At 36.7% G+C, this 19738-nt stretch overlaps 1 protein-coding gene across 1 annotated transcript in view; it reads left to right on the top strand.

Moving 5' to 3' along the window:
- Nucleotides 1-8882, top strand: part of nsdhl (NAD(P) dependent steroid dehydrogenase-like) — a 28688-nt gene extending 19806 nt beyond the window's left edge. Inside the window, exons 6-8 of the mRNA XM_039765832.1 lie at nt 1732-1874; nt 2525-2627; nt 7935-8882. Of these exons, the coding sequence (XP_039621766.1) occupies nt 1732-1874; nt 2525-2627; nt 7935-8267 (579 nt within the window). The 3' untranslated portion in view covers nt 8268-8882. The remainder of the gene's footprint in view (nt 1-1731; nt 1875-2524; nt 2628-7934) is intronic.
- Nucleotides 8883-19738: the final 10856 nt, after the last annotated feature.

The raw sequence follows: 19738 nt of genomic DNA, 5'->3' as shown, positions 1-19738 counted from the left end.
TTTTCAAGAAAAAGTTGCACGGACCAAGATCAAGTGATATTTCCCCTTGTGTGAAATGCGAAAACCACTCATAGACCTGTGTTTTACTTAAAGTTTCTTCTTTATAAGCAGTTTCAAGCATCTTAACACAGACTCCCTGTTCTTTATGATCACAAAAACCGCAGAACACATTTAGTAAGCACCAAGAAACACTGACACGGAATGCCAGTATGAACAATACAGAGCAGCGCCACTTGGCAAACTGCCACAGAATACTGTAAGTATGCTACACCTAGCGTCAAAATTCGCAAGTAAGTCTAGATTACACGGCAGCTATAGATTCCGGTTATTTTTTTGATACCCCTTCGTATATCTCTCACTATTTTTGATTGGGGCATTTTTTTTTTTGTGCACCTGTAAATAAAACTGCTTTTCTTTTGGAAATACCACCTTTTTATGTCTGGGTCTTCATGTCTGACTTCTCTCAAGTCTGAACCCAGTAAATAATTAATTTTTTAAATATATCTTTAAAAAATCATTTATTTTATAGTTATTTGTAAATCAATTTACATAAATGTCTGTTATGAAATTTAAGGCCTTTCTTTTCTTTTGGAAATCTTCATTAAATTTTGACACATCAATTTTTATTTTACATATGATAAAAAGTAGAGTAAAGAAGTGAAAAGAGTCGAGGATCCAAAACAGCAAAAAAAATTGACTAGATGATTCAGTTGTGTGTGAGCACACTGCTGGCAGTGTCTACAGTCAAGTTTCTCTAATCCAAAGTAAGACACCTTATTCCCTTGCAGATCTTGAAGGACTACTCACCCAAAAAAATTTTTTATTTTTTTATTTTACATACCTTATGTACTTTAGATTAAAAAAAAAAGTTTATTTCACAACATAAATCATTGGTGACCAGCATTGGACAATAGCAAACATTCTCAAAACATCTATGAAAAAAGCTTGTGTTGGGATGCATAATCCACATTAGAAATCATCCAGTTGTATGCTCACAATGTCCCAAACACGTGTATTTTTTTCTTAAATAAGTCACCATTCGTGAACTGGAATGGAAGGTGCTCAGACATGACCAAGCACCTGGGTGGAGTATTTCTTTAAGAGAACTGGGCTCCCTGACGGCTTAGCTTTTATAAAGGCTACACTGGTATGTGGTGTCCAGATGCAGTCAATGGTTTTTTTGTCAAAGTTCTTAACTCCCCAATAGAGGAGGAAACAGACAAACATGCTGCGTCACTCTTTCTGGATCTGGCCACATCCTCTTACTGTGTACCAGTTTAACCAGTCTCCAAAAACATAGCAGAATAAGCAGATGCCTGACAATATCCAATATTAAATTTGTACTTTTATGTTTCTGATACCTTCAATACATTGTAAGTAGCTAACAATGCATTTTACATATTTTTTGTTGAAACACATTGAATTCTAATTTTGGCATATGTAACTGGACAGTGGTGCAACCTTTGCTGCCTTACGGATCCATCAGCCTGGGTTTGAATCTCTCACTTGCCATTGCGAGTAGTGACTTTTTTTTAATATTTCCCCCTGCTTTAAAGTGGGTGTTTTAATAAAGTTGTGCTAGATCTAAATGATGATTTCATTTGACTTCTAAACATAAGTGTTGACTGACTTCTGAGCCCATTTTGAGTTGTGTCTTGTGTCTTCTGTTTCTATCATATTGTTAAAAGATGTGCTGGTTCTCTGTTTGACCATATCTTCTGTCCCCGTCAGGAAGTTCTATCGTCAAATAATCCTGATGAGAATTTTCTAACAGTAGCAATTCGTCCACATGGGATCTTTGGTCCACGAGACCCTCAGCTGGTTCCAGTTCTGGTAGATACTGCAAAGAGAGGAAAAATGAAATTTATCATTGGGTTGGTATTTATGATTTCTTTAAGAGGTCTCAAAGTAAAGCACTTTCAAATTTTAATGTATTTTTTTATATAATATTGGTACTGTACTTGTTTAGTTTTGTAATTGGTATAAAGTTTGAATGTAGTTTTTTCTCAGGTACTCGAATTTCCTTCTTAAAGACATGAATTTTAAATTAATTGGAAACTGTGAATTGTCTGATTATAAATAACCAAGGATGTTGGCATGAATCCTGTTCGAGGTTCCTGCCATCCTTGCATATACTGTTGGCTGGGATAAAGTTCAGGTCACCCTAATCCTGTAACAGAAAACCTGGCTTCAGAAAACCCCAGAAAATGTGTTTACTTTTATGTATTATTGGCTAAATAAGGAATTTTCAGGTCTGTTTTTGTTTCTAGAAAGCGTTGACATAATCTAATTAATGTAGTTCTTACTTTATTTCCCAATTATTTCTTAATTAATACATTAAAACTCATTCAGTATGGTTTTCTTTAAATCCTTAGGCTGAAATATTAATGTATATCTTGTAACATGTGTCAATAATATAGCTGCCCAAAAAGAAAAGTTCAGTGCTTTTAAATCACAGCATAGCTACTGAAAATAAAATCTTTGAGGGGAGAAAAAAAATCTTTTTTTTTTTTTTCATTGACAGTGATGGAAACAACCTTGTTGATTTCACCTTTGTGAAAAATGTTGTTCACGGGCATATCTTAGCCGCTGAGAGACTTGAAAAAAATTCAGCTATTTGTGGAAAAGTAAGTTTAAGCATTATACATGCTCAATGCCAGTCATGAAGTAGTCCTTCCAGTGTCCATGGTGCTCTGAATATGAATGTTTCAAGTTAAAAGTTTTACTGCAGTTCATCTATCTGCCTTTGGTTTTCTACACTGGCATTTTTATTTCTTCTTCAAATATGTAAAGAGTTCATCTTCAACAACACATGTCTTTGGTTTATTCTGTGATACTACAATCATCTAAAGACATTTTTCATTTTCCATCCTAAATGCGCTTCAGCTTTTTCCACTATGGTTATTGAATAAACCTTTTACTGTCAACTTAAGAGAATTCTTAGGGGCTTACATTGTACATTTTTAGAAAAGATTTCCACACCAGCTTTCATCTACACAAGTATGAGGAGATTCTTTTAGCCTTTTCTAGTTAGACACTCTTATGAGTCCATAAGTGCTCCTGGTTACTCTCCTTTGCACAGCTACATATTTGTGAGACATAGAAAAGTATAGTTAATATTCTGGAAAATGTTTGAACTAACTAAATAATTCAAAATATTTTGAAAAAGTGATAGTATATTTAATTTTTTTTTTACAAGGCAGTAGGAGGAAAAGAAAGAAAGATGTGTTTCAAGAAGGCAAACATAGCACTTTATTAGATAACTCACAGACAAATACTCATTTTACTCGTTCTTGTAGTGTAATCTGCAATAAGAAGTCAAGCCAGGGGCCTGAGCTGCCTTGAAAGCTTGACTATTGTAATTTGTTCAGTCAAAGGTGTCATTTTGCTTGACTTCTCATTGCATTCATAATGGCTAACGCAGTACAATATCCTACTGCTACTATAGTATAATCTGTAAAGTATGTATTTGTTGAAGGCATATGCAGAATACAGTTGCTGTGATTATTAACATACAAGAGAAAACAGTTTACATCATCCTTTGTTTAAATACATCTGTTATTCCAAGTGTAATGTGAGGAATATTCCACATATGCAATTTTAGGTTTCAACTGCCTATTTGTTCTCTTCATTTCACTCCCATCTTCTCTGCTTACTTTTCCTTTAAAATAGTCACTGATATTTGCTTTATTTGGAGAAAGCAAACATGCGCTTGATAATTTTATCATCGGTATTATATGAGCATATATATAAAACTAATTAAACCCAACCATACATTATGAAACTTCCTTAATCGTGTTGAGTTCCAGTAAGAGTTCAAGCCTATCCTGGCAAGACAGGATACAAAGCAGAGACAATCCCAGGGCAAGAGTACCAGGCTACGTGCATGCAAGCCACATTACACGGGTCAATTTGGAGAGACTCCAGTTAAAGCTGTCATCACATTATATCATTTCTAGTCGGAAGTTTGCCAAACTTGACAACCAGGGTGTCTAATCTCATCACCTGAGGATGTTGGATTGCATATTAGATATCTAAGTGGATGATAATTTAGAACTCTGTCACATAACTTTATTTTATCAGTGGTTTTCAGTTGTGGATGTCATTTACATTATCTTAGAGAGTCGGAGGCAGATGCGGTAGGCTCCATTGACAAGTGGTGGTGTAGCCTGATGTTCCCAGCAACTCAGTCCAACCAGTCAGCAACACACCCTGACAAAATCAACAGATGTGACTTTTCCAAAGTATTGCAACTTATCCATTTTTCTGACAGCCAATAATGTGCTACGTGACAGAGACGGTGTTATATGAACATTTTCCAAATACGATGAATTCAGCTGCAATTGAACTTCTTTTCTTTTTTTTTGACCATTATATCATGATGACTCTGATTGGCCTGTCTTCCAACAAATGTCCTTTATTTTTGTTGCTACATTATATGTATTGTACTCCAGGGAGAGCCATCTTTGGTTGACAGCTATCACATACACAGAGCCCACCCCTACATCTTAAGACAAAACCAGCTTTGTAAGGATGAGCTCCAAACTGACTTGCAGAGGATGTCAGGCAACACAAATCCAGTTCGCAGGAACATGCTGTGACTGCTCCCATCTTGTTTATATTATCTAAATAAAGTCTATGATTGAAAATGTCTGGGGCAAATCATGCAAAGTGACAGGGCCTTAAGGCAATGTACATGTTTTGGGAATGTGGGAGGAACAAACTTACACAAAGAAAAAAATCACAAAATATGCTACCCATGTCAGGGTTCAATCCTACTACTCTGGGGTTATGAGGTAGTAGTGTAAATGTATTTATTTGTCCAGTTTTCTGTTTCAATTTGTTATGTAGCAGATAATTCTTTTTTTTTTCTACAGCAGGACTCATTTAATAACACCTTTTTGCTGTTAAAATATACATTTAAGAGATACTGGTATTTTTTCCTTCACTATATCAGCTAGAAATTCATAATTCTTGAGGTGGCAATTTCCACAAATTTCTTAATCACACTGGCCATTTCTAACAGCATGTGTTCACTTTAGAACGAGACCTACAGAGCCATGTTACCACAAGCTGCTTTAAGTGAGCAAACAGGGCTTGCAGAGTTGCATGTGCTGTTTAGCTTCTGCAGATGAATCAGTTAAGATCATTGCTGTATTGTCCACCATATTAAACTTTTACACAGTTGTAAATATCATGTTTTAAGATTACCTTGTTTGAGGACTCGCTGTTTAAATAGCAATGAATAGCAACTAATATAATAAAATTGATTATTTTGTTTTTTATAGACCCCTTCTGTCCTCCATTGATTCCGTTACAACCTTATCAAAGTTTAAAGTTGCAAAAGTTTCTAGTCCAATGCCTGTATATTCGGTATTTCCTCACAGTTCTGGAGATTGTCACTTTACCTGTGAAAGACTCATGAAAGAACTTAAACAATGGCAGATACCAGTTGTTGCTATTTCCATTTTTAGGACACTGAATCAGGAGAATGGATCACTCTATTAAGGGAAATTCACAACGCGAGCGTTATACATCTTGCGAGAAAGAGATTTAACCACGCCCATTAATAACCTAATACTGGTTTCTTTTAGCAATGAGCATTTTGTATAATTTTATTCAGCTATCTGAACATTCTTTTCAAAAGTCTGCCTAATGTTTATATTTAAAAAAAAAAAAAAAACTTTGCAAGAAGGTTGAAATGTGCTGTAGGGTTTGCAGTTGTCTTCCTTGATGTCAGAAGGTGAGGCTAATATACTGTGTCCCAAAGGAAATGTCTCCAGAAGAGGCTTGTGTGGAACTGATTTCATTTCACCTGCTCTGTTAAACTTTAATTTTGCAATGCTGAGCTTCTGCAGAGCTTTGATCTCCTTCCCTCCAGTATAATATTTTTGCAATATGAAAAGTAAATCAACAGACAAATCTCTCTGTATAACATATCTTGTTTCTCAGTGCTAACACATAAAGACAATCAGTTATTGTTTGTTTAGCCTATTTAATACAAAGCAGCTCTTTAAAGCTGGATGTGATTAAAAGGTTCCAACCTTATTGAATTGGGTGAGTCACTTGTGGTTTGCAAAGCAACAATGGACATGGCTGTGATGTTAGCAGACATTTTTTAGTTAAATCTCACCCATTTTCATGTTATTGTAGGTGTTAAATTGTAATGCTATTTTTATCTTGCTTATTGCTTTCTTCAATTTTATAATTTAAGGGTATCTGATTACTTGATTGCACTTTCCAGGACATTAGTTTATGTGTATACATGATGCATACTTTATTGCTGAAGCTATGGTGTACAAGCAGTGTTTGCTAAATCTTTGCAGTTGTTAGCTGATAACGACTTGTACCTTGACTCATACCTTCTAAAGTTTAATGACTCAACATCAGCTACAAAATTAATTGGCCCGTACTTTAATATTGCATATTAAAAAACAGCTACACTCTTCACTTTTTAGTCATTTTTGCATGACATAGGATTGCCTTCTGAAATTCATCACAGCCAGAAATTTTATTTTTTGTTCTTAATTAATATTTCAATAGCTGTTCTTTTAAGTAAATAGTGGCATATATTTCCATATCACTGAAACAATCACATAGATCAATTGCATCTTTAATTCTATATTTTGTGGTATGAAATGTGAAAAAGTACAAGTGTTTACTTTTTCTGAGTCTTCTGGGGGTTTGTGTTTCTGACTGTCCAACATTGATTTTATAAGTACTGAATCTGTGGACATCCTCATGTCCATTCTAAGGAAAATGTCCTGAAATTAATTATTCAAACATAAGAAATATTTCTGTCAATAACCGCACTATTTTTGTATGAGACCTGATTGAATTTAGTCTGTCATAATCTACAGTGGTGTATCTCACTGTGATCATCAAATAAAATACAAGGAAATGCATGTTCGAGTATTAGCCTAACTTTTAAAAATTAAATTTATTAACGTCCAAAACAGAAAACAAAAATAAAATAGAGGTGTAATGTACTGTGGTGGTTGTCATCAAACTCAGAATTAATGTCATGAAGTGTCATGTACTGAACAAACAAGAATAAGAAGTGAGCATGCTCAGTGTTGTCAAAATGAGAAGATTTGCTATTTTTAAAAATAATAATAATAATAATTTAAATATGTGTGGCCACTTTGCTCATTGTGGAACAATAGCTTACTTCAGGTGCATTCAACAAATAATAGAAACTTGTTCTGGGTGAGACCCACTTAATGTTGGTATATACAAGTTCACCAGAACAGTTGAAAGTCACTAACATACTAGCATGTCTTTGGACTATCTGAAGAAGCTGCTACAAGAACTTGGAGAATATGCAAACTCAAAAGAAGGTGCTCATGTTTACATACAACATTATTCTAGACTATTGTGAATTAGTGATGCCGTTTCCTTCTTTATCATGCCACTTATACATTAGGAAATTGATTGTCACCGAGTATTACTGTATAAGGAGATTTGTGGTAAATTCAAAGCAAGCTGTACTTTATATTTCACTCAAAATTTTAAAGAGGTTAAATATTTTAAACTTTTGTGTGGTGGTTGATGATGTTACTTAATAGCTAAAGGGACATGAGTTCCATTCCAAATTAAAATTTGAAAAAAAGGCTTATCAAGCTCTGATTATTGTTGTTATTATTATTATTATTATTATTACTTGTTCTTTATTGGTAGAGAGGTGGAGTGGTGGCTCTGAGGCTAGGGATCTGCACTGGCAATCGAAAGGTTGCCGGTTTGAATCCCGTAAAATGCCAAAAGGGACTCTGCTCTGTTGGGCCCTTGAGCAAGGCCCTTAACCTGCAATTGGTAAATGCTTTGAGTAGTGAGAAAAGCACTATATAAATGCAAAGAATTATTATTATATATCTTTGGTTTTAACAGAAGTAATTGTGTAACTTCTAATATTTTCTTTTCTACTTTTTCTCAAGGCTTACCACATCACAAATGATGAGCCCATTCCATTTTGGGAGTTCCTGTCCCGAATACTGGTTGGTTTGGGCTATGATGCCCCCCGATACCATCTTCCCTATTTACTGGTGTACTACTTGGCAGTAATGCTCTCTCTTGTGTCCTTATTGCTAAAACCTTTTCTTATCTTCAAACCTACCTTCACTCCAATGAGGGTAGCCCTAGCTGGCACATACCACTACTACAGCTGTGAAAAAGCGAAACGTGACATGGGATACCGTCCGCTAGTTCATCTAGATAAGGCCATTGAGGAGACAGTGCAGAGCTACCCTCACTTGCGCAGGGCAGGATGAACTGCAGAAATGCAAGCTTAAGGACTTTGAAGGACACTGCATTTTGCATTGTTGCATAAACTCAAGTAAATTGTGACTAGATTATATTATGAAAATGGACCAATCAAAGCACTCATCTCACTGGATTTCAGTTTACTTTGAATTTTGTGTTAAAACTGAAATGAGATTTATTTGGCCCTGATTAGGTTATTTTACCAAACACATACATAAAAATATAAAACTCATGAAATCTTATATTTGTGCAGTTGTATTTTTGACATTATCTGTGTTTAAAAGCATTTGCTGCAATTGCTTTATTAACTCTGTACAGAACTTCTAAGCGCACAGTATTTCACTTACTGATCTTTGTGTGTCTAGAGCAAACTCTGATCTTGGAGGGCCACAGTAGTTTCTTTGTTAGTAGTCAATTGTTGATGCTAATAGAACTGACTTTTTTGCCTGCATTTTAAGATACAGAACCCTTAATAGTTTCTTTTTCTTCTTAAACAGAAGGCAAACCATTATGAGATGCAAAGCAAGCCAAAGAGATGACCACCTTACGTGAGGATCTCGAACTCGGTTTGTTTTATAATTAAATGCCAGTTCTTTCTGTTAATAAAACATGTTATGTAATTCCATGATCAAAATTTCTCAGAGTGCCTCTTTTTATTTACAAAAACAATTGTGAATCTTAGAAAATAGTCCCATTCTACTAGCAGCAGTAATTGGCTACTAAATAAGAAATAATGCCTGAAAGGAAAACCTGCAGCTGCTGTAGCCCTCCAGGATCTGAGTTTAACACCCCCGGGCTCTCGGCTATACTTGCTGTCTCATGCAGCCCTTAGGCCTGAGGCTGAGTGTGGTTGTTAATCTAAGTACATTCTGGAATGCAGCAACACCTTATTTTCAAATAACTTTGTATTATCCAGAAAAGGCTGGAACTTTAAAAATACAAATGAAAATTCATCAATGTTTACCAAATTATGGTGCCTATGCAGAACAGTGTTTCATTGCATTTGTCAGTGTTGTTTATCACAGCTTAGTAGAAGGTGCTGTAATGGCATCCCTGCTGGAATTGGCCCAATTCCCTTAACTTGTCGGGAGGGCAATGTAATGGAGAGATATAGGGGAGGCTCCATATTAAGGCTGTGTGTTTCCTCAATCTGCCAGATGACAGCATCCCTCACCTTCAGTACCTATTCGGAACCTGGCAGAAAATGCTGGGAGCTGTGCTGATGGGGGTGAATTACACTCCCTACTTTATGGAACTTCCATATGACCCGGAAGTGCTTCCAACATGTTACGCCGTGGCATGGAAAGCTCTCCTGGGTCTTCAATAAAAAGAAGTGCACAGCCTTGTCCAGGAGAGTCTGAGTCAAGACAGCAGCTGGCCAACAATCACCTAGGAGGAGAGAAGAAATCAAGGTGAGAATGAGCGAGGAGAAGGGAACATTTGTGGCTGCACAGCATATCAGAAGCCTTTTAGTAAGGTATTTCTGTTAATAAACCTTTTTATTTATCCTGGGACTTGTGTCATTCTGGTTGTGTTTGGGGAGCAGCAACGCCCCATGCAGATCACATTGCTTATTTCTAAATTAAGTGGAGTTTGTATGTCTGTTTGTATAAATAGTATCCATCAGTGCAGTCATACACAATACTGGAATTATTTCTGTCAAGTTTATCACTTTTGAGCATGAAAGCTGACTTTCCCCAGCCCCTGTCACTGTTTTAGATCTGTCTGTAAGCTAAAGCCGTTCATCTTGTTTGGCAGGTGAGATGTGTTTTAGGTGTGGCACACAGCTCAGAGTGTGAGAAGGCAACTGTGGAAACACAACCAGCAAACGTGCACACTGTGGCCCCCTGTGGGCAAACCAGAGCATGGGAAAACCAAATTAAGTGCTGCACTGGCCCAGTGTGGGGGCAGTTATCAAAGTTGCCCTAGTGGCCCAAAATGGGTAACTTGTTGGCAGTACAAGTTCAGTAAGGCCTTTGGTGCAGTGATGGTTTGGTATTGCTGGCCGATGTCATCGCTACCCCATTTTTAATATTGTCACAGAGTAAGTAACACAGTGAATTAGTATTTTGAATGTGTTTAAAATATTGACTCTAGAAGTATAAATAAAAATTTGAACAAATTAATAAAATTTCATATTTATTTTGGCTAAAATTGCATCCATTTGTGTTTTGTGTCCAAGGTTGAAACAGTGCCAAAAAAAATTTAGTTTAAAGCCACATACTATTTTGGTATTGTGTTTTCTATTTATTTTTTATTAATTGATATATTATAAATCTTCATAATTACCCAGAATTTCATTGATTGAAAAAAAAAATAATAAGGAAACAAAAAAAGTTTCAGGGTGAGGACCAGTAAAGGTTGGCACAGGGGCATTACTGCTGCCTCATAGTAAAGAGGCCAAGGTTCACATCCTGGGACCTCCCTGTGTGCAGCTGCGTGTTTTCCCCGTGTCCAGCTCTCAATGGTGTAAATAATCCACAAAAGTAAATAGGCACATAAAGGTGGTGGCTGCTTATTAAATCGGCAGTTACGGAGCTCCTTTCCTTAGGTCGTCTCCCTAATAAGTGACGCCACCTTCTGACCGGTTGTCATTTTGTTGCCCATGGACTGGAAGATTAAGAGTCAGTAGCCCTCACTGAGTGATTTCTTGGAACTGTGGAGAAAGAAAACGACAAGGTGGTTAGTGACAGTCCCTTCTCTCAGTCTGGGGTGGTATCACATACCTGGGAAGAGCCTAGCTGGTGATCATCAGACGTGCATGTGTAGACCTTTATCAGGTTCATGACCAAATTTGGGCTCTTTGTCTGTTAACCCAGACTGAGCCAGAGTTTTGGGGCAAATGTTTCCCCGATGTGCAAATCCCAGTTGAGCCATTATTGGCTGCCCACTTAATGGCCAATATGTTTGCTCATACTGGGCTTTCTGTTTGTTTGCTGGGTGTGAACACGTTAGCTGTCATGACAAGTAAGCTTTTTTACTGCACATGATGTCATCTATTGCTTTCTCTCACTAAAGAGTGCAGGAATAACAGAACTCAGCAGATCTCTTTTTGTATTATTCTTAAAAAAAGTCTTTAATATTCACAAGTGCAGAGCTTCATTCTCTTGTGTCATTTTCATATGCTTGTAACATTTAAAGTAGTCTGCGTAATGTTACAGATAGCAAGCTTATAGCTGATTTTAGATTTAGAGCATCTTAGGTTCAGAAGCAGCTTCTTAGCACTTTTTGTGATTGGTATTCTTCTGTGATTTTTTTTCTTAGCAGTTATTTCATAACATTCATTCTAATATGCTGTGCAATGCTGTATGTATGTTCAATGATAGTAAAGTAAAGTAGAACCTTTCTTTATTTAAATACATCAGTCATTGTAGGATTAGAAATGACTCATTTTTACAATTATAACCCCAGCGCATGCATTTTTTTCTGTCAATGCAAGTATGAAAAGTATTAAATACAACTGGAAAAATGTTTCATTTTAATAATTATTAATATTAATGAATATCTCATACTACAAAGTTCTTTATGAGAAACACTGGTTTCCCTACAATTGCTTCTCAGTTCTTTTTTTTTTTTTTTGTTACAACATGGAGGAATGAGTATTATGTGGCCAGTTCATTAGGTACACCATGTCTAGTAATGGGAAGGCCACTTGGTTTGCCTCTGAATTCGCCAATGCCTGGCATTAACAAGCTGCTAGCATCATTCCTTAGGGATTTTATAGCATCAAGGACAGGCATCTTATGAAGCAATGAAAAACACCCGTGATGCCGACTGTCCCAAACATTATGGTGCCCTGAAATGGGAGGACCATGTAGGAAAAGTGTTGTCATTTCTACATGCTATGGCTGAAATGCATGCACATACCCTTGACTGAAAGTCTGCAATGTGCACTTTAATCACAAATGAATTGTTTGATTTGTAATTTTAAACTGAGGGGCAGAAGGATAAATCGGGGCAAAATGTGTCTTTGTCCCAAACATTATGGAGGGCACTGTAGCTCTTGCAGATTTCTTTGGCCACACATGTATGTCAACCTCCTATTGTGCAGTATGTCATCGCAGATTGAGATCTGAAGAATGTGATCGTCTCTGGAGTAAACTAAAGCTTTCATGTTTGTGGAAACTGGCTTGAGATGTGCAGTCTTTGTGATGTGGCATGTTACCTTGCTGGAAGGATTCCTTTGAATAGGGTAGACTGCAACCTTCAAAGGGATGCACCCGATCAGCAGCAGTGCTTGATAGTTAACAGGGCTAATGTTTGTCAAAAACACATACCCCACACTATCACACCACCAACAGCCACTACTGTTCACACAAAGCAGGATCGAAGTCTGGATTCATGCTGTCTACACTAAATTGTAACCCTGCTATTTGCTTGGGGTTTTTCTTTGAATTGCCTTTCCCAAAAATTTCTTCCATTTTTCCCCTACCAGGCTTTTTTGTGTTGTCTTCTTAGGGAATCAAAGCTGGGGGGTTGTTTATAAAAAACAGAGTCAGTTATGCCCCTTGAGGCATTCCTTGTGTGATTTTGGCTATACAAGAAACAAGTTGTTGTTGCAGAAAAAAAATTAAGATATGACAGACCAGGCCACATTTTTCTGACCCTGATTCATCCAGTTTTGATAGTCATATGCTCACTTTATTCTGATCTTCAACTCCAGTAGCCCAGTAGTATCATGGGCAGACTCCCTTGCCCTCTCTGATGTCTCAGTGAACAACAACTACACCTCTTGATGATGCCTGCTATATAAACTGAGCTGCAGCTACTCATTGCTTATTTGGAGGAGATAATGAGCAGATGTATCTAATAAAGAAGCACATGAGTCTGTGTAAGTGACAAAACGTGCCATTTGAACGAGATAATATGGAAATACCACCAGCCTGTGAATATGCAGATGCTATCTTCTGACAGAATGTGTCCATATAATTTGTAAATCATAAAATATTGCAGAAGCGGTCAAAGCTGACTTTATTGTTTTAAACAGACACAAGCAGCTTACATTCCAGCACAAGGCAGGTTATTTTTACTAAATCTACAGATGCCTGAAATTCTTAAAACAATTGAGCCTGGGTGTGTTGCTCTGACACTACAGAAGGTGGCTGAGAAGCACCAATATTACAGGTTGGACTTGTTTCTGTGCACTCACGGGTATACGATGAAGAGGTTTCTTTAAACTTTTTATATCAGTTGCAACACCTATAAACATGGTTGGTTAATTCATAGTAATTGGCTTTTTAATAATTATGTACTTGTTTTTTGTCAGTTGCAGGGAAAGAAAATGAGGAAATAGTTTTAGAAATATGAATTGTAAAATGCCCTTTGGTTTAAATGCTTGTGTATTTACATAAGTGGCTACAATGCCTGTTTTGTTTTTGCTATTCTTGTACAGTATTTGTAGGAGATTAATGAATGTAAACATTGGAGGCATTTTGCACATCAGCAAAGTCATAGAAGCTATCACTTGTGTTGTACCTTAAATCAAGGGCTCAAAAATCAAGTAAAAAACAAAATAAATTGTAAAATTTCCCACACAGATTATTTAATGATCTTGATTGAGTAATTAAGAATGTTAATATTAAAAACCAACAACATCTGGCCATCTTAAGGTATTTGCGGTCGCCAGCTTTGTAAGCTGTGTACTGTTCAACATAAGGCAGATGAGTCAAAATAATACACCACATTGTTTTTTTCTTTTAAAAAAGAACAAAATGCCTTTTTTATATCCAAGAGTTGTGTTTCAAAAATGAACTTATTTATTTATTTTTCTTTATAAAAATAATGATTTATGAATAATGCGCTTCTACATTATTTTCTGGTTGTTAGGAGATACTAATTATGATTATGATTAATGCTCCTGAAAACTAAGTAACTTTCATCCACCGCCCTGCTGAACAAAAGCAGATTGCTGCAGCTTGCAGAATTTTCCAGCAACATTCAAATTAATCGCAGCCTCCAGTGGCCTTCCTAGTTCTTCTTGAAAGTCTACCTTTGACTCACTTTGAGGGTGGAGCTGTGTTTGTTCTCAAGTCAGGTAGATCCTTCTGGAATCTTCAGTTGTGAGTACAGTATTTAGTTATTTTCTGGGGGGGAGACATCAAAAACATACTGTTAGCTCTGACCTGGTTGTTTAGTTACAGTTTTCTGGTCTGAATTGTGTCCCAAACTGTATTTTATTATTTTGGAATTCCCACATCTAATAAATCTATAATGCTCTTTTCTCTTCGTAACATTTCATTTTGAAATCTTGTAATTGACATTTAATTTATTGCAGAATTTGAAGGTGAGTATCTATCTATCTATCTATCTATCTATCTATCTATCTATCTATCTATCTATCTATCTATCTATCTATCTATCTGCTTACACGAAGTGTGTGAAGAATCTTGGTTTTTACAAGTGTGGTATCATTTTGTTTCATTGTTGACATATGCATTTCTCAGTTTATTTCTGAATCAATATTCTGAACAATGCCATATTGTTTTGTGTTCTAATACCAGCACCTGAACTGGCGGGGCACCAGTGTGTTTGTGAGGCGTATGAGTAGGTTAGTCATGGATTGTTTAAACTAGGGCATGGGGGTCAGGGAATTTAGGACAGGCCAGGTTTTGAACTGTACATGGAGGGACAAACAATAGTTTTAAATGTAAAAGTAAAAGGAGTGACACATTAATAATAGCTTGCCTTAATGCTAAAAGCATCAAAAATAAAACAAGTGAGCTGGAGTTGTATGTAGAGGATAATAATAATGATTTTAAAGCAGTAATGGACATGTGTCTTCGCCTGGAAACATTAGGGAAAGAGGAGATTATTTTAGAAATGTGTTATAGACTGCCCAATGCAGACAGTAATTTAAACATACATCTTTTTAATAATATTAAAAAGGCACATTTACAGGGGGTATTATAGTCATGGCAGGCTTTAACTATGCGAATATTAACCTTGCAAATTGTGCAGCACAAGAGCAGGAGTTTTTTGACATAATTAGTGACAGTTTTTTAACACTGTATGTTGAAGCAGCAATGTGGGGTGAAGCCTGTCTGGTTTTAGTATTTTGTAATAATCAGGATAGAATTGAGGGTGTAGAGGTGTTTGAGCCACTAGGGTCAAGTGACCATAATGTAATACAATTCTCAGTATTTTGTAGGAGTGTAGATGCAAAAACTAAAATTGTTAAGCTGAACTTTGGTAGGGCAAATTTTTAGCAGATGCGAAAAAGTCTATGGAGGATAGACTGGGATAAGCTTTTAAGTGTGGAGACAGTCGAGGAGCAGTGGAACAGGTTTAAAAATATTTTACAGGTAATGCAGGACAGATACATACTTACATTTGGAATTCATAGGAAATTTTAAACTCTGCAGTTGGTTAATAAAAAGTTGAAAAAGAAGCTTCAAAGGAAAAAACACCTGAATGAGGCATATAAGGCTAATAACTCCAAAGTGAATCATAGGGTGTATGAGAACATGAAAGCAAATCTTAAGAAGGATATCAAGGATGCTAAAAAAAACAGCTGGAGAGGAATATAGGAGATAAGGCGAAACACGACCCTAACAGATTCTTTCAGTATTTTTGTAGTAAAAGACCAGAGAAAAAGTGAAGTACATCAGGAATACTAAAGGGGAATTAAAAGATACATACAGTGAAATTGTGGATGCTCTCAATAAGCCTTTTTCTGAGGTTTTCACAAGTGGATAACCTCTCAGTAATAAATGGGAGTACTAAGGAGGTTCTGAGAGATTTGGAAATTGTAGAGGGAGAAGTACTGCTCAGATTAAATAGGCTTATTAATCAAACAAATCTCCAGGACTAGATCATATTTACCCTTGAGTTCTTACGGAGGCTAGTGAGTACATATCTAAACCATTGACGTATATGTTTAGGAAGTCACTGAGCACTGGAGAGATTCTGTAGGACTAGAAAATGGCAAATATCATCCCATTATATAAAAAGGGTGACTGGGCAGATCCAAGCAACTATATACCAGTATGCCATCACAGGAAACGTAATGGAAGGAATTATTAAGGATAAAATTGAGCAGCACATGGTAAGTATGGGAGTTTTTCTGAACAGTCAGCAAGGGCTCAGAAGAGGGAAGTCGTGTTTAACTAACATGGTGGAATTCTATGAGGAGGCAGCAAAAGCATACGATCAAAGTGGAGAATATGATATTATTTACCTTGACTTTTAGAAAGCATTTGATAAGGTGCCACATGAGCGGTTGGGCATCAAACTAAAAGAAGTGGGAGTTCAGGGTGATGTTTTCAGATGGGTGCAGAACTGGCTTTGACACAGAAAGCAGAGGGTGATGGTGCAATGAACCTCATCAGAACTGGCCGATGTTAAGAGTGGTGTTCCACAAGGGTCAGTGCTAGGGCCGCTGCTATTTTTAATATATATAAATGATTTAGATAGGAATATAAGTAACAAGCTGGTTAAGTTTGCAGATGATACCAAGATAGGTGGATTGGCAGATAACAAAGAATCCTTTGAATTATTACAGAAGGACCTGGACAGCATATAGACTTGGGCAGATTAGTGGCAGATGAAATTTAATGTCAGTAAATGTAAAGTGTTACACATAGGAGGTAAAAATGTTAGGTTTGAATACACAATGGGCGGTCGAAAAATAAAAAAGTACACCTTATGAGTAGGATTTAGGAGTCATAGTGGACTCCAAGCTATCAACTTCCAGACAGTGTTCAGAAGCCAATTAGAGGGCAAACAGAATGTTAGGATATATAGCGCCTTGATGTGTGGATTACAAGTCCAAGGAGGTTATGCTCAACCTTTATAATGCACTGGTGAGGCCTCATCTGGACTACTGGGTGCAGTTTTGGTCTGCAGGCTACAAAAAAGACATAGCAGCACTAGAAAATGTCCAGAGAAGAGCGACTAGGCTAGCATAGTAGACAGTAAGACTTTAGGCACTTTAAAAACTAGACTTGACATTTCTTTAGAAGAATTAAGTGAATAGGACTGGCAAGCTTTGTTGGGCTGAATGGCCTGTTCTTGTCTAGATTGTGCTAATGTTCTAATGATCATTGCCATTATGTGTACATAATTTACATGGCTGCGGCCTTATCATTTACATGAATCAATGCCCATTTCCAATCACGTGATACAGAAGTCATGCAGATGACAGATTTGTTGGTAGCTCATTGAAAAAGTGCTGTCTGCCTCTTGAAAAGCGATTAAATGAAAAACAGTTGTCCACTGTATAGCTGCATGCCTTTGATACGTCATCAAGTAAACTAAAGCAAGTGTGACAAGAAATCAAGTATTGCTTTTTCTACAAAGATATTTTAAAATGGCCTCAACACATTTGTTGGTACCCCTATAAAAGATCATAAATAATTGGACTAGAGTGATTTTTTTTTTAAACTAGCGCTTTTCTTTAATTAGTATCTTACTTGTCTCCAATCACGCAGTCAGTCATTCAGCCTATTTAAATGGATAAAAGTAGTCACTCTGCTGTTTAGTATCATCGTGTGTCCCACACTGAACATGGACCAGAGAAAGCAAAGGACAGAGCTGTGTGAGGAGAACAGAAAGAAAATTATAGACAAGCATGTTAAAGGCAAAGGCTGATATTCCTGTGACAACAGTTACAAATATTATTAAGAAGGTTAAGGTTCATGGGACGATAAGCCATCCACCCTGGATGTGGCCACAATAGGAAAATCAAGCCCAAAATGAGCAGTATAGTGAGAATGGTAGACAAAAAGACAAGGACAACTTCCAAGGAGATCCAAGGTGAACTCCAATGTCAAGGTCCATCAGTATCTGATCGCACTATCTGTCACTTTTTGAGTGACACTGGGCTCAATGAAAGTAGAACCAGGTGGACTCAACTTGACTGGAATTTGCAAATGTATATTGACAAGCTACAGTGATTCTGGGAGAGTGTCCTTTGGACACAAAAACTGCAGTTTTTTTGGCAAGTCCCATCAGCTCTACAATATGTCCATGGACAAAAAAAAAAAAAGATTTAAAGACAAGAACACCATAACTATTATGAAAACGTAGTGAAGACTCAGTCTCAGTTGTGCTTTGTGGCTGCTTTGCAGCATCTGGCACGGGTGACTTAAGTCTGTGCATGAAACAAAGGAATCTCAAGGCTATCGAGACATTCTGGAGTGAAATGTACTGTCCAGTGTCAGAAAGCTCTGTCTCTGTTGTGGGTCATGGATCCTCCATTAGGGTAATGACCCAAAACACACAGCTAAAAGCACCCAAGAATCACTAAGAACAAAACAGTAGACTCTTCTGAAGTGGTTTTCTATGAGCCCCAATTAGAATCCTCTTGAACATCTATGGAAAGACCTGATAAAGCAGTCTTGAGAAGACACCCTTCAAAACTGACACAGCTGGCGCAGTTTGCCAAACTACCTGTGGACGGGTGCAGAAGTCTCGCTGAGAGCTACAGGAATCACTTGTTTGCAGTGATTGCCTCCAACGGTTGTGCAACAAAATATTAGGTTAAGGGTCCCATTATTTTTGCCTGAGCCATTTTCATTTTTGTTACTATTTGAAATATTCAAAACTTTAAAGCAAAGTGTGATTTTTTTGTTGAATTCAGAATAAACTATAATAGGTGCCAATCACTTTTGTCAATTTCAGGTTTTTTGAGAGACAATTGCCTTCTTTTTTCGTGAAAGGATACCAACAAAAATTTCTATCTCAGTATGGCAGATCATTGCAGTCGATGTAAAAAACATGATACTGCACATGTAGTTGTAATGATATTGTCACATTTTCCTTAATATTATGTAGTAGTAGTGCTGTCATGAGTACAGAGTGCAGTGAAATTCTTACTTGACCATCATGCAATTCATTGTCCCTATCTTGTCATAATAAACACTGTAAAAGATTTGTTTTGCTCTGACCTTCGCGAGTCTTCAGTGTATTGTCCTGCCACAATTTTTTTTTGGTTCTTTCTTCTGGTTATTTTTTTTACTTCTGCTTTTGATAATGCATATGAACATCAGCAGCTTTCTGGATATTCATAAAAATGTTTGTGTAATGAATTGGCACCTGATCAGCCGAGAACACGTGAAAAGGTTTTGCTAAGATCAGGAATATTGCTTGGCATGTGTGTGCTCCTGGTGGTATCACACATTTAAAAAGATACATTTCCTTTTGATTGGTTACATCTTATTTTTGTAAGCATTGTGTCCATCAGGAACAGTATAATCCAAGATTTAGTGATACACCATCACCTAGGTGTTATTTTTATTCAGTTTTCTATGCATTACTTCCATTTTTATGTATTTTTTCACTTGTAAAATATCCACCAAGAAATGATGAATAAAAACATAATGAAAGGTAAATTTCCATAATTTTCACTTTTAATAATGTTGATTATGTGAATGTTGGCATTTTCCTGGTTTTGGCAACCTTTGTCAAGTGACGTGTGTCGTGTCTGTACTTCAGCAGCCTCTTGGCTGTCCAAAGCACGATTTCATTCTCTGGATATTTT

This window comes from Polypterus senegalus, chromosome 10 (genome assembly GCF_016835505.1).
Source record: "Polypterus senegalus isolate Bchr_013 chromosome 10, ASM1683550v1, whole genome shotgun sequence".
Taxonomy (NCBI): Eukaryota; Metazoa; Chordata; class Cladistia; order Polypteriformes; family Polypteridae; genus Polypterus; species Polypterus senegalus.
This window is presented reverse-complemented; position numbering and strand designations above follow the sequence as displayed.